Genomic DNA, 15,430 nt, shown 5'->3' with positions numbered 1-15,430 from the left:
TCAGCAGCTCGGGCAATACCAGCAGTCCTGTCCCCACACACAACAAGCAGAACATCTCTCTGTTCACAGTGCCTAAAGTTACTTTCAACCCTTCTCCCCCTGCCAAGAAACTCTTCCTGGCTTGCTTTCTTCCTAAGGCTTTAGCTGCTCTGCACCTTTTACTGTGCACTCATCTTCTAATCCTTTTCACTTCACGCTTCATCCACCAGCACCTTCAAATTGCCTCACTGCTCAGCAACAAATCACTTTCTACCCTCCTAATACTAATTTCTCGGCTCTGCTCAGCTCCCATCACACTATCCCAGACCTTTCCCAGGGGATATGAACACAGGATATTCTCATTTGCAAGAGATGAGCAGCTGGCACACCAGTCAGCTTTAGGGAGATCTGGAATTACTCACAAATCAAACAGAGTGTCCTGCAACACTCTTCAGTAATAACAGCAATATCAGTAGTAAATGGAAACTGCTTGGTGCTGTGTTGCACATCTCAAGCAATATTTCTTCAGAAACATTTCCATGAGGCACTGGCATAGTTTGTGTCTCGCGGGATTGGTGCAGAGAATTTGGTGTGGACTCAGGCAATGAATTTCCCCAACAGACTGTTTCTCCTCTTTTGGTGCTCTTGGCACATTTCCATGTTCACAGCTGCTGGCACTTGTCACTGCCGTGTCCCATCAGGCAGTTGCAGGAAGGCAGTGTGCTGTATTGGTCCTTTTTTCCATATCAGATCAGTCAGTGCATGCCCAGATGCCACCCTTAGACATATGAGTATACATAGCAGCAGGTGAAGAAGTTTAGGATTGGGCAAGTTGCATAGGTCATAGCGTGACAGCAATGGCTGCTGATTGCTGCTTGGCTTTTATTTATTTATTTTTTTTTTAATTATAATAAATGGCAAGCAGACAAAGAAGTGGGAAATTTTCACAGGTAATTTATAGTGCACTGTCACTTGACTTCAAATTTGCCTCTACCAATAACCAAAGCAGAAGTATTTTCTTAAGAAGGGAGGCAAGCCTGATTTCAAATTAAGCAATTTCCAGATGCTTTCAAGATTCATTTTTCAAGATTCAGCACATACATTGAGCCTTAAAAACAAAAGTTCTGCTTTCAGCCCAGAATTTAAGATTCCTGTCCAAAAAGTAGAACCACATTGACTAGTAGCAGTAGGCTATTTTTATATTTTTATATTACCTTTTACTAGAACTCTATTAAGGCTACATACATTTTTTTTTCACAGTAATATAAAACCTGAACAATTTAACTGAAGTAAATTGAGGTGATTTACACAGAAGAATTATTCATTCTGTAGCCGATAGTGTTTTATTTCTCAGAGAAAAAAGCAGAGCATGATAGCTGTACCTAATACTTATACATGGGCTGTTCAGTTCTCTCTGGATTGCAGAAAATGTGAATAATAGAATTTAAAACAGGCCCTTATATTGTTTTTTTTTAAAAAAATATATATGTTGATTAATATCTTATTCCTTAGATTGCATCTTTGGGCCCAAAAGGTGAAGATGACAGAGAAAGGCTCTAATCTGTGTAACTAAATGTTGCAGCATCCCTGTTTTCACAAAGAAAACCAACAGAATGTTCCACTTCAGCATTTGGGCTCACGGGGTAGGAAAGTTACTAGTGTAGTTATGGTTTGAGCCAGTGGTTTACAGGACTGAGGCATTTAGGTACTTTCCAGATGTATTAAAGGCAAGCCAGAATTGACTTTGGAAGGCAATTTATGAAACTTGTTTTATTTTTCAAGAAAATAAAATTGATCATCTGTGATTAATGCATGTTTCAGGTAAAAAAGCAGATAACCTCCACAATTATTTTATGACAGTGCAAATTCAATAAAAATTACCTTGGCTTGGGACTTTTTAAAATAAATGTTAACATATACCATCAAGAAGTTTAACAAATAAAATTGTATATCTCTTTCTTTGTCCCTCTGAGGCAAAAATAAATAGAATCGTATAGGAAACTTCCTCTGGATTTTATCAGTAATATACACACTCCCATATCCACCATCACTTCTTAATATTCAAAGTAATTCTGCATCCCTTACAGAATATTGATATTGATTTTTACATACAAATATCAATGCACAATTTTATTTCTGCAATAACCTAGGCTTATGAAATCAACACCTTAGTAATACTGAAAATTCCAATTTCTTTCTTTTCAATGTTTTAGTTTCACCAGGGATGAAGCACACATCAGGGCACAAGGGGCTGTGGTTCTGCATGAAACAGAACCACTGAACACCCATGTTACTGAAGTTTTGTGAGGTATATCCACCACCTTTACTTGAATTCTGGTACCCAGTAAGCTAATAATTAGCTTTGCTACCTGGAGTGTTGTATATTTTCAGTACTGACCCTTTACTGTGTTCAATGGAAGATGGTCTTAGAGGAGCCTTAGGGCAGCATTTTCCATCACAGGACAATAGTCTCAATCCACAGTAAATATTTTAAAAGTCTGTTAGTAGCTCATATATTCCTTTCCTCCCATTTTGCCTTGAACTTTCAGCTCCTAGGACATGTCTCGAAAGAATCAATACAAAAAAATGAATACAATTGTTTTTAGCAAAGGAGGGAAGACTGTATATTTTAGCTGGCAATCTCAGCTATCCACACAGGCATTTGAAATGGGCAGAAATTCACAGGACCCATGTTAAGTGGGAAACTTGCTCCTACCTATCTTCACAGCACATCCATCCTTTGCACCCTGCTATGACACCCACTGCATCCAAAGCACTCTGAGCCCCCAGACGCAAGATCTGCATCAAAGCAGTCATGATTTGTGCATACCCTCTGCCCTCTGAAAGATAAACTTTAGTATCACCTAGGATAACCTCAGGTGAGGTAAAATGTTATATGGTAGTTGCAAAGTTGACAGGAACTGTGTTACAATGTTTTGCGGATTTGCAGCTTACTATGTGGGCAACAAAAACCCAGCTTGAGCTAAAATGGAAAGTGTTGAAAACAGTGTGAAACACTTCAGAAGTCCTGTCTTTAATATTAATGAGCATATATTGTTTCTACAGCGTTACAGCTGTAGCTCATTCACTTCCTAATATGATAGGAAAAAAACAAACAAACCCTAACATCTGCTTGGAATACTCAGCTCAAAAGAGCTCCAAATTACACTTTTAAGAGTAACACTGGCCTGTTTGGCAACAAATACAGACATTTTGAATATTATTTCCCTTCTCATTCTCATGTAAAGAAAGGGAAGAACATAAAGCATGTTTGAGGAAAGAAATAATGTAATTTTAAACAGTAACATGATTTTTTATGGTAAGCAAAGAAATAAAAATGGGTTAGAGTCAGTATTTTTCAACGGTCTGTTCAAGAATAGGAAAGAAAGATGTGGGAGGGTGGGGAGGAAGTTTAGGGAAACTAAGTTCATCCTATCTATGAAAGCATCAGAACAGCTGTGCAGTGCTATCTCACTCTACGGAAAAGCTTTTGTGCACGGGAGAAAATTCTTTCAGTCAGATCTGAAGTCTATGAAAGGTAATGGAAACCTTGCTCAAGAACCAGAGTGTACAGTACTACTTCAGTAAATCTAAACCTCACTGAACTTTATTTGTGAACTGCCTTCACCAAGCACATTCTGGGTATCTCAACACATACTACTACTACAAGGTTTCTGATAGCTAATGCTAGTTGGTAAAACCACTTCTCTCTGTTTGAGTTTTTTTGAGTGTTTTTTGAGGGAGAGTTGGTAGCATCATTACTAAGATTGTCTGACTTGAGGTGGCTTTTAAACTTGTCAAATAACTCTTTGCAAAGACTGAAAGCTTTTATGTGAGCTACATGTTTCAGGGAAGAGGTGAAAGGAAGGATAGAAAATTGCAAGTGAAATATTCTTTATATATACTTATATTCCTTAAGGAGAATACTTACATGAGGAATACTTTCCTCTGTTGCATGACTGCATTGTGGAAGAACTCTGTCATCACCAAACTTTGGCAAAAGATGCAGAAGTTTGATGTATGGTATTCTGTAAATTTGTCTTTAATGATTAGCGAGAACTCTTGAACTTGGAATCCACTCAGATATATTCAAATTAAAGGCTTTGGGGTCGAGCCTGAAAATTACAATCGGTACATAGAGAGTCCTGTACTTCAAAGCTTTCATGCTATGTTTATACCAAACAGTGCACTCCACTGGATCCACTAATAGAGCAAAACAGTTAGTGCCCAAACCTTGGGATATTTTCCTTCTGAATGTCTCCAGGCCTGTCTAATGGACTAAACACCCATTAGAGATCAAAGCACATCTTCTGATTTAGTCTCTTCTAAGAGGAATCCAGTCCATGTGCACTACAGATTTCCTGTGATGAGAACAAAAGCATGATAAAAGGACAATTCACTCAGAAGGCACAATCTTTATCCTAACTAAAACACTAATGGAGAAACACTCCAGGTATGCTTTAATCAAGAGCCTGAACTAACAGAGGTCATTCACTATGCTTGTTCCTCCTACTTGTCCATACCAGCCTATCACTAGGTATTCCTAATAAAAGCAAGGAGGATGTCTTTCTGGCACTTTTCTTTGTCCTTCATATCCTGCTAAAGACTGTCAAGTGGACTCAGCGATTTAAGCCACCTCACAGAGCTGATAGAACTCTTCTATTTTACAGGAAAAAATGAAATAAATTTTATTTGGCAGATTGTTGCATTAATAAGATTCACATCTATTCAAATTATTGCAAATTTTTATTCAGAATTTACAACAGAATTTGTGCAAAGTTACGGTTTCAAACAGAAGTGCTACAGTAAGATGTGTATTTTCTCACACACCAGGGTTTTTAGTGGCTGCAGTGGGTGAAAAGTAGCATACCAGACAAACAATAATGGGGACAGCAGATAACTAGTTCTAGTCCTAAGAAAATACATGGTAGACAACAGAACCTAAGGCAATGGGCTAAAGACCATACACACAAATGAGGAATTAATGAGAATACCAGACATACCTGAGAGAAATACTGAGCTCTGGCCCTTGTTCCACACGAAGAAGCAGTAAAAAAAAGCATACTTAGAACAACTACACACAAACTGGACCATTAAGTACACAAAAGGAATGGTTTGGATTCACAGCATAACTGCTGATCTCCACCTGCCCACCATTTATGGAAGATAGTTCTTCTCTCTCCCATCCTCCACAGCAATCCAGAGACATCGTCAAGCAACCAAGCAGGAAGAAAAGAAGGGGAAGAGACAGTATAAGAAACAAGACACAATGGAAGAAACAGTGCATTTGAAATGTAAGTTAAAGTCAAATGTGTGATGAACTGACTAAAGCTGCCATTTGCTGTCTCTCTAAACCACTCAGGGGCAGGAGGTAGAGAACTCAGGAAAGAAGGAGAGGGTAGGGGGAAGGTGTTTTAAGAGACAGTTTTATTTTTCATTATCCTACTCTGATTTGATTGGTAATAAACTCAATTAATTTCTCCAAGTCAAGCTAGTTTTGCCTGTGACAGTAATTGATGAGTGATCTTTCCCTGTCCTCATCTTGACCCACGAACCTCTCTTTCTATTCTTTCCCCTATCCAGCTGAAGACAGGAGTGACAGAGCAGCTTTGGTGGGCACCTGGCGTTCTCCGCCCTGTAGGGGTGGAGAGTGTGCTGGTGCTGGTGTTGGCTGGGGCAGAGTTAATCTTCTTCACAATAGCTGGCTGGTATGGGGCTGTGTTTTGGGTTTGTGCTGGGAACAGTGTGGATAATTCAGGGATGTCTTGGTTCTTGCTAAGCAGAGCTTACACAGAGTCGAGGCCTTTTCTGCATCTCACCTCACCCCAGCATCCGGGTCTGAGGAGGCTGGAGGGGCACAAGAAGTTGGGAAGGGACACAGCTGGGACAGCTGCTCCCAACTGACTCCAGTGGTACTCCACGGTGACATGCTCAGCACCTAAAGCTGTGGAAGAAGGAAGGGGGAGATGTTCAAAGTGATGGCGTTTTGTCTTCCCACATCACCATTACACGTGTTGGAGCCCTGCTTTTCCAGGCATAGCTGAACATCTGCCTGCCAATGGGAAGTGATGAATGAATTCCTTGTTTTGCTTTACTAGCATGTGGCTTTTGCTTTACCTGTTGAGCTGTCTTTGTCTCAACCCATGAGATTTCTCGCTTTTACTCTTCCAATTCTCTCCCCACCCCACAGGCAGCAGCGAGTCAGCAGCTGCGTGGGGCTGAGTTGCCAGCTGGGGTTAAGCCACGACTGCCCTGGGACTAGCATAGAATGTGGGATCTGCACTCTTCCCTCACCACGGGCTCCAATGCAGACCAGAGCTCAACAGCACATGGAAATGAGACTGGCACCACTTACACCAGGAAAGTGCTGGAGCCTGGCACTGAGACGCAAGGTGCGTTCTGTTTCCTTTACCTGGATAACAGAATACTCCTTGAAAGTATGACCCGGGTCTGTTCCCTTTGACATGACCCATAACCTGTGACCCAGATCTGTGACCTTTTACCGAGACCCACTCTGGAGCAGGGAAAGAATACAAGGAGCCCTCCCCCTGAGAAGGAAGGAGCAGCAGAGTCGAAGGCCTTTTACATTTTTTGAAATCAGCTGTTTGTACAAAGTCTGTGCTGCTGGAAGTGATCATTCAACATAAGGGGAAAAGCAGGAGCTCCCCCCCTTCCACAGATTCATACCTTGACAAATGAAGTTTGGCATCTCCAACAATGGAATTGGATCTTAAAGACAGTGAAGTACCGCTGCTCACAACAAACGACAAGAAACCTGAAAGTTCCTTCTAGATGCATTTAATTTCTTTTGTGAAGTTCTAAGGACTAGGGCACTACAAAGTGTGAGGTACACATAGTAACAGGGCTAACAACTCCAGTTGGATCAGGTAAAAATGGGTTACAAAATATTAGGAAAAGAAATAATGAAAAATACAAACTTATCCAGTCACACATCAGCTGCAAATCGAAATTCTGAAACCCTTGAAAATCAGTCCCAGGTAAAGTTCACGGCTGCTCTCTCAAAAGAAGGACATTCCAGTTCTAGGAGACTAAGAGTGGAGGAACCTCCCATGCCAACCCTCTACTTGACCCTTTTTGCCTGAAAGGTAAATTGCATCCTTGATGCACACACAGAGGTGACCTGGGGAACACTGCTCTTTCAGGACTTGTCACTGGGAGGTTTCTTCTTAGCCTCCACATCCTTCTTAAAATCTTCAAGCTTCTTCGCAATGTTAGGAATCTTTAAAGACAAAAGAAAAAACACTCATCAAAACCTACACAAATTAACAAAATACTGAGCTACATAAGTCTCATCAGGAAAGACAATACCAAAAACACAGCAAGAAATTCTAGGATTTCTAAATTCTATGGTTTCTAGAAGATACTTCCAGTATCTGTTGCCTTGCACAGAGGTTAAAATCAAAGCAATATCAAACAAAAAGCAGATGAAAGCACCTCACAGGAGGCTTCAGGAAATATTTTAGGTTGTTAAGGTTAGAAGTCAGCCAGTGGTGATGGGAACAGGAGAAAGGAAAAAAGACCACTGTACAGGAAATTTAGTAAGACCAGTCTGGTTTCCTCACTGAGAGAGGAGGTACTGCCAAGAACAAGCAGATTTAAACACTGATGCACAGACTTTTGAAGGGGAAATTAGATTGCACTATAGTGGTCACAACCTGAGAGAAAAGAGATGTTCAAGAGCATCAATATGTTCTCAAGAAATTTATTAAGAAATACTCCTGGTTTGTCTTGTGGGAAACAAAATCCCACACTATGGGGAACAAAATCCCACAGTAGAACAAAATTCTACTGCATTGCAAATTGGCAACCTTTTGCAGTTTTACACTTGAATGAAAATTCAATTTACTGCTTGTAAGCTTCAAAACTTCAGCTTTCTCTTGCAAATAAGAGAATTGATCAAATAATCCAACAGTAAATTTTGGTAACTTGAAAAAAAAAGCTGCAACTTTTAAGGGCGAGGAATAGATTATCTCATGACTCTAGCTAAAACTGGGAAGTGACAATGCAGGATTTTACAAGCTAGCTGATTAAAATTAAATTTAAGACAAGTTTCCACAAGTAGTTGTGAAAAAAAAAAAAAATCAAGGGCTTTTACTTCATATGTAACCTGACCACAGAGCAGAAGTTAATCCAAACAGACTGCAGTTCTCCTATTGGATGATCTGAGGCTGACAGTACCAGTAACATAAGTTGCTCTTGCCTTCCTTTTAAAAATTAAGAGCCCAGCCTGACATTTAAACTAAACCAAGAGAACTCCACAGCTGTCACCCCAACCTCCCTGTGCTTACAACTGAGCACACGTGTGTACAGCTGCAGAATTAGCACAAGTTTATCTCAGATGTCATCAAAAACAAGCCATCTTCAATACCACCAATAAAATTACCATGTTCATCCTGCAAGTCAGTGTTACATTCCCAGGGAACCATTTCCTGCAAACTAAAAGCCTGAGTCCCCCTCTTGTGGCAATACTTTATTAGTGCTGCCAGAAAAGCACTATACCATGTTTATGATACATATTGATACATCCATATTCTTATGACTACATTTTCGTAACACTTTAAAGCACATACTAGAAAGAAACACTAGCCTTTCACTAGTACTCTCACTGGAGTGACTGACAGGAGACATCACGTGCATAAACAAGGAGCAAAATGTATCAACTTTTTTAAGCAAGATGACTTCGATACTGAAGATGAGAAGAAAGCAAAAGATAAACGCCATCAGAGCCTCAACAACTCGTTTTTGTTTTGATTTTTTTTTATTTTTTTTTATTAGGCTAATACAGATTGCACAAGAATTAAAAAAAGAAAAAAAAGAAATGTTAAATGTTATTAACTCCTCTAGTCTGTCAACTAAGTGGCGCTGCTCTTCCAAAGAATCCTGCTGACTTTACAGAAGTTTAAAAGCATATATTGAAGACTCAGCTTGAAACCTTCTGCCCCTTCACACTGAAAACTCTGTTAACTGTGAGAACTGAGGAAAGAAAATTCCCTTTCTTTTCTCACCATGAAAAAAGAAGGAAAGATAGATTGCAGGCCAATACACTTTTTGAAGTAGGAGCAGGTGCTGAATTTTCAAAAAAAGCTGGTAGAATTTATTTTCACTATTGGTACAGAAGACAGACATTTCACATACTCTGAGGATTTTTAATTAACAAACAGACAGGCTATCAGAGTCAGGAAACCAGTATTTTAGTGCAGGTAAAACCCATGAACAATTGCTAAATCTTTTCCATTTCTCCTTTCTCTATCTATGTAGATGCCTGAACAGCAGTAAAGGCTTTAAGAATTACAATGTCACAGAGAAGATGCCAGAGAGGTAAATGTTTTGGTTCCACTTTTTTGTTTTGTTTTTTTTGCTATTAAGGTTGGAAAAGACCTCCAAAATCACCAAGTCCAACCTTTGATCAAACATCACCTTGTCAACTAGACCAAAGCGCTAAGTGCCACACCCAGTCATTTCTTGAACACCTCCAGGGATGGTGGTTCCACCACTTCTCTGGACAGCCCGTTCCCAAGCCTGACTACAGTGAAGAAATTCTTCCTGAAAAAGTTTGAGTTGCTCTTGTAACTGAAGTCAGTAAGATCTGCATTCTGTTTAAATAAAATAACCCAAAATAAAAACCGATTTAGTTCCAAATGAGGGAAGACAGTCTTATATTTTCAGTTCAGAATAGGTTTAACTCTGAGAATACACGGATACTCACATCATAGTTCTGAGCAATATACATCCCAACCACATTGCCAAGAGTAAAACCAAGCTAAAAAGGAAGAAAGGGAGAAGAGTTAACATTCTTTCATTAAAAGCATATTTGGTTAAAATAAAGAGAAAGGAATATTGCAAGTCATGTAAAGATTAAAGAGTTTCAACTCCACTCCTACCTGATTTCTCATCTTTCATCCAGAGGGGTCCAGTTTTACCCATCTCCCTCACCAGGAAAACCTTGCCATCATTTCCAAAACACTGTGCACAGTTGTGTTTTTTAATACACATCTCTAAGACTATTTGAATGAAGCTATGATCCCCTTTGTAAGGTTCTCTGCATACCCACAAAGGCACTACCTCCTACAAAAATGGGGGAGATACCACAAAACTTTTGGTTCATGATGGGAAAGCCTAAAGCAACACCCCACTAAAATGATGCTCAGTGCTGGAAAAGGACATACATATATTACTGTGTTATGTCTTTGTATAAAGCAAAAAAAAGGTTCGCAAGCTTGAAGGTCAGAACAGAGGCTCTGATTGCACAATGATCACAGTCTCAAAAGGTCTAAGGGTACATCAACTTAAACTGGTGTAAACCTGCTACTTCTCTTCTGCAATAACAGCTGCCCATCTTCCAGACAGACCCTTCTGATCCTAAGCCTTTAGTTCACAGCCAAATCCACTCTGATTGAGGGGCTCCTCTGAGGTAGGAAAATACTGTTGGTTGGAAACACAACTTCTTTTGACAACTATGCAAACTTGTAGTTGATGAAGGTTGTCCATAAAATTGCACCTGGGAAGAGGGGCAAAAGCAAAAGAGAAGCAGTTTCTGGCCCAAACCCTGTTTGCCAGCTCAGGAAAATCCTCAAGCATAAGAACAGTTCCACAGTGAAACTCCTCTCTTCAAAGACAGGTGATAAAATTTTCATTCACCAATATCCTACATTTTTTATTGTTACATTCCAAAATAAGTATGTCCTATACTACAAAAGCTCATTTAACTGTTTTGAAACGTGACACTACTAACACTGTGCTTTTGTTCACTGTCAGCAAACGAATCATTCCCTGTGACAGCTGAGGCCAGTTCTATTTAAGAAAATTGTTATTGCTCATGGTCACTGCTGTCAAATTAAGACTATTTTGAGAAAAATAAACCCACTGTCCACAAAACAACTTTGCCATCTCATACTGACCAGACATTTTTTCCATGCCAGAAGCAGCATAGAGCACAGCTCATCTTCTCAGTGATTCAGACTCTGTAAACATCACTGGTGAAAATCTATCTATAGAAAACTAAAATTTGCTGAGAGGTGCCAAATGAATTATGACCGCAAGTTACCTCAGTATTTTCTTAAACAGATTTTTGGTCTTATTCCTTGTTTATTATTACTTTTTAAGGAGCTTGGCTTTAACAATTTAAGAACAAGTAGAGTCTTTTTTGTGTGTGTATACTGCGCTGGTTATCAAATGCTCTTATAGTTCCAATTATCAGCTAAAGAGGTACTCCAGGAGATACTAACAAATACTGCACTGATGTAAACAAGACTTCTGATTCCTCTTAATGCAGAACATCACTCTAGCAGAGGAGAATTTCTTGTATCCTTAGCAGTGCCTGGGAAGCCACTTGAAAACACAAACCAGGTCCTTGTTTATCAGCAGTTTTCTAGGCTTTTACCCTAGAACATTTCCAATATATGTCTCATTCTGTTGTGAGATAAATCTTATCCAGTACAGACAGTTCTGAGATCAGTACTCCCTTTAAGTGTCTCCTTATTTGAAAAGTCTAGCACTGCACTGAAGAGCAATCCACCTGTAACATTTGTTTTTAGAGTTGACAATTCAAGCAATGGGAAAAAAATTCACTACTCAGACTTAAATTATATGGAAAGCAAAACATATAGCCAATTAAAATGTTCATGTTGAATACAAACAGGGCTGATGAGAGTTTAGGGTCTTCCAATTTCTACCAAGCATTTCAAGTTGCATCACTGGCAAATGCTTCTTTAACGATTAACTCTGGACAGCAAAAACACAAGGTTTGTGAGATTATCCCTTTATCTCCCTGCTACAGCCCTTACAAGGGAGAGCAAGAGTCAAACACCCAATTTACACCCAAGCAGGGAAAAAACCCAGAATAAGTATATCTTTTTTCTAACTTTCACACACTAATCAAGAAGTCATATTTGTATCTAGCAACAAAAAACCATTAGCAGCAAGCAGTAGAGTTGATAAACACAAAAACTTTGAGAGTGGCTAACCATATTCAGCCTTACTGTTTTCACTGGAGTGGAGAGGGATTATAAACAGCTACAGTAATGACTGAGGCTTTCATCTTTGTTATTATGAAGTTGGGATAAGAAATAGGCCTTATTTATTCATTATAAAAAACAGGCAAGGCTCTCCCAACTTACAACAGGCCATCTCTTCTTCCTCTGTATCAATGTCTGGTATGAAACTTATGAGCCAGCTGAGTTATCTTCCCCCAACAAAAGATGAAAGAATATCACTTATTGTTTGTATTTACTGGGACATATCAGAACACAACTAAAACCCTAGGGCACCCCTCACATCCCTAGAATGAAAAATAGGAAGCTGTTTCCATGCTTTGCAACAGCACAAACAAGAACGTTATTGGTCAGGGAATTTATTTCCACATCCGGCAGTAAATACCAGCATCGATCAAGTATTGAATGAGAGCAGTCTAACTTCAGGCATCTAACTTCAAGCACCCAGAGGAGTTTAGGGGATCAGGGGTGTTGAAATGAAAAAAATAAAAAAAAACATTCGGTCTATTAATTCTGCTGGGGGTGTAATGAAAGGCAGCAATGAAATACGATCCCTTGCCCTAACTTCTATATATAAAAATCCTCATCTCCGGCGATGAATTTTTAAGGGTGCACAAAATGGCAAAGGGCCTACACTCCTGCTCTCACCAAAGGAGGGAGGTATTATGCTTACACAAAGAAATTTGAGCAGAAAGCGGAGCATCACCGTGAGCAAGCAGAATCTGCTGAATCTCCAAGGCAAATTAAGGGCACGGCTTGGAGGAAAAACAAGGCAGGGACTCCCATTTGCAGAGCAGTTCTGCGAGAACAAGGGGGTCCGGTCCGGCTGCGCACGGCGGGTACCGAACAGCGGGGCCGGGGCGGGTGGAAAGGAGAAGGAGAAGGAGAAGGAAAAACGCCCAAGGATGCTGCGCTGCCGGGAAGCTAAAATTGGGCGCGGCCGCCAGGCTGACACGGAGCCGGGTCACACCACGGTGACCGAACACACGGTGACCGAACACAGCGCTTCCCTCCCCCGCCCGGGCAGCGGCCCCGCCGCCGCCCTCCTCGCCCCGCCCCGCCCCGCCGCGAAATGGCGGCGGCGCCGCCGCCCCGCGGAGCCTTACCAAGAACTGCAGCATGGCGCCCTCCTGCCCCTGCTCCCTCCCCGCCCGACAGCCGGGGAAGTCAGGCGGGCGGTGGCGGCGGCTCCCCTTCCGGGCGCCGGCCCGCCCTCGCCGCCATGGCCGGGGGAAGGGCCGCGCCGAGCGCCGCCCGCCCGCGCCCCCGGGGCGGCCCCGCCGCCTCCCCCACAGCGGGGCCGGGGCCGGGACCCGCCCGGGGAGGGTGCATCCGCCGCTGCCTGGCGCTGAAGGGATAAGGGACCGCGCAGGGCGGGGGCGGCCGTGTCCGCAGGGTGCCGAGCGCCGTGGGAGCCCGATTTTCACTCCACGTGTGATTTCAAGATGGGGTCCTCAAGGACCGGACGGAATCCCTTATAATCCTGTGTAATTTGAGTGCCCCTGCCTCGCTGCTTGGAAAATCTCAGCCCCCCCCATGCCGGAGAAGGCTGAAAGAAAGCTTTTGTTTTTATTTATTTTTGTTGTTGTCGTTCCTCCCCTACTCGGCGCTCGCTAGACCACATCTAGTGTAACACACGGCCCCAGGTTTGGGTCCCCAGGGCAGGAAGGACTTGGAGAAGCTGGAGCGAGCTCAGCAGAGGGCTCCAGGACGGATCATGCTGGAGACCTCCCTGCGAGGAGGGTGGAGGAGCGTGACAACTGCAGCCATGGCAGGGATAAAAGAACACCCTCGGGCTGCAAGGGATATTGGTCAGGTGGGACCATGGTCTCCGTTGCCGTGCACGGCTGGAGGGTGAGACGGCAGGGACAGGATGGAACGAGAGGACTGGAGTGGGTTTACAGACTCTTTTGTCACCTAGGGAGGCAGGCACAGATTGCCCAGAGAGATTGTGCCATCTCCACCTTCGGATGCTTTCCAAACTCATCTGGGTTAAACTGAGCTCAGAGCTGACCCAGCCCTGAGGAGGAGGTTTGACAAGGGACTTCCTGAGGTCCCCTCCTGCCTGAATCATCCTCTGATTGATTCCACAACAGCTTTTAAAAACCCTGTGCCCCCTGTTTTTTTTCTTTTTTTTTTTTTTTTTTAATTTGTATGTTTAGAAAATGAAGAGTATTTGTTTTTTGTGAAACGCCCTGGGTTTAGCTTCTTGTAAAGGTTACACTTAATTGAGATTTGGGCAGTAAATGTCAGTTACGAAGATTTCTCCTGCTGAAAGTGAGTAAGATACTGAGGACTCTGTTGCAGATCTCTTTTTTTTTTTTTTTTTCCCCACATAGCATTTCAGGTTAAAAAAGAAATAAATTAAGAAAACACAAGATGTGTCTATTGTGGAACAATTAGGCCACTCTCCCTTGAAAGCAAGTTAACTGAAATTAAGTCTCACTACCCAGGAAGCTCAAAAGCTCCACCTAATAGAAAGCATGTAGCTTCCTGCCTTTCTGGGGCAGGCACCTTGTGAGATAAAGAAGTATCTCCTACACGTTTTAGGAAAGGAAGCACAGAAAGATATTAAGTAACATCTTTTTTTTTTTTTTTTTCTGGTGACACTGTAGTAAGATCCCGACTTGAGAAAACTTTCTCCTGATTTCAGGCGACCCCAGAGCTGCTGCATTGTGCTTCCCTCCCTGGGCCAGAGCTGACATCTGAAAACAACACAGAGCTTTGGACGGATGTGTCACAAGAGCCAGGGCTGTAGTTCCTTGCTTTCAGAAGTGACTGATTCTCCCAGGAGTTTCAGACATGACCTTGGTTCTGGAAACAGGAACAAATCAGTTGCTGATAACTATTTTCCTGATGCTGAGGCCTTCTACATGTGTGCAGGATCAGAGCACTAAGATAATATTACAGACCACAGCCTGAGCACATGTCAGAAATCAGAAGGAGGGAACAAGTCGTTCAGTAATAATAATGCCTCCACATTCACAGGCAGATAAGGCTTTTCCTGCTTTCTGCTCATTTAAAATGTTGTTATTATGCTTAGACTATAATAAATACAACATGTGTTAGACACTCCTGGCTCTACAGTACTGTACACAGTTATTTTCCTACATGCCATGGATTTCCTGTGACATTTAACGGACAGCCAAAAATTTTTTTTCCTTTAAAGTAGAACCATTCCATTTACATCAGCCAATGCTGAATCACTCTGGATTAGAGACTGTAGAGGGTGGGTATTATGGATGGCATGTGTTATTGGAAGGAAGAACTCAGTCTGTTAGTTATAAATGCAACCACTGTGCTTTTATATTTGGGGGAGGAAGGGAAAAGCCAAACCAAAAAACCCCAAAACCTTCTTTTTTTGAGGTCCCTCAAATATGCCTTCACTTCAGACCAGACAGTCTCATTAGCAGGCAGCACTTACTCCACTCTGGGCTTTG

The 15,430-nt window shown here is 41.8% G+C and overlaps 1 protein-coding gene and 1 long non-coding RNA gene across 2 annotated transcripts; one reads left to right on the top strand and one right to left on the bottom strand.

Moving 5' to 3' along the window:
- Window positions 1–6,761: 6,761 nt before the first annotated feature.
- On the bottom strand, window positions 6,762–13,227 carry STMP1 (short transmembrane mitochondrial protein 1). The gene is made up of 3 exons (XM_064654691.1): window positions 13,097–13,227; window positions 9,707–9,760; window positions 6,762–7,219 (listed from the first exon to the last, which is right to left on the bottom strand). The coding sequence occupies exons 1-3, from the start codon at window positions 13,109–13,111 to the stop codon at window positions 7,139–7,141; spliced, it is 150 nt and encodes a 49-aa protein (XP_064510761.1). The 5' UTR covers window positions 13,112–13,227; the 3' UTR covers window positions 6,762–7,138.
- Window positions 13,228–13,273: 46 nt separating this feature from the next.
- LOC135414205 (uncharacterized) lies at window positions 13,274–15,065 on the top strand. The gene is made up of 2 exons (XR_010430624.1): window positions 13,274–13,806; window positions 14,644–15,065. It is a non-coding gene; the product is annotated as an uncharacterized LOC135414205 (long non-coding RNA).
- Window positions 15,066–15,430: the final 365 nt, after the last annotated feature.

This window comes from Pseudopipra pipra, chromosome 5 (assembly GCF_036250125.1).
Source record: "Pseudopipra pipra isolate bDixPip1 chromosome 5, bDixPip1.hap1, whole genome shotgun sequence".
Lineage (NCBI taxonomy): Eukaryota > Metazoa > Chordata > Aves > Passeriformes > Pipridae > Pseudopipra > Pseudopipra pipra.
The sequence above is the reverse complement of the archived record's forward strand: the minus strand, read 5'-3'. Positions and strand labels throughout refer to the sequence as shown.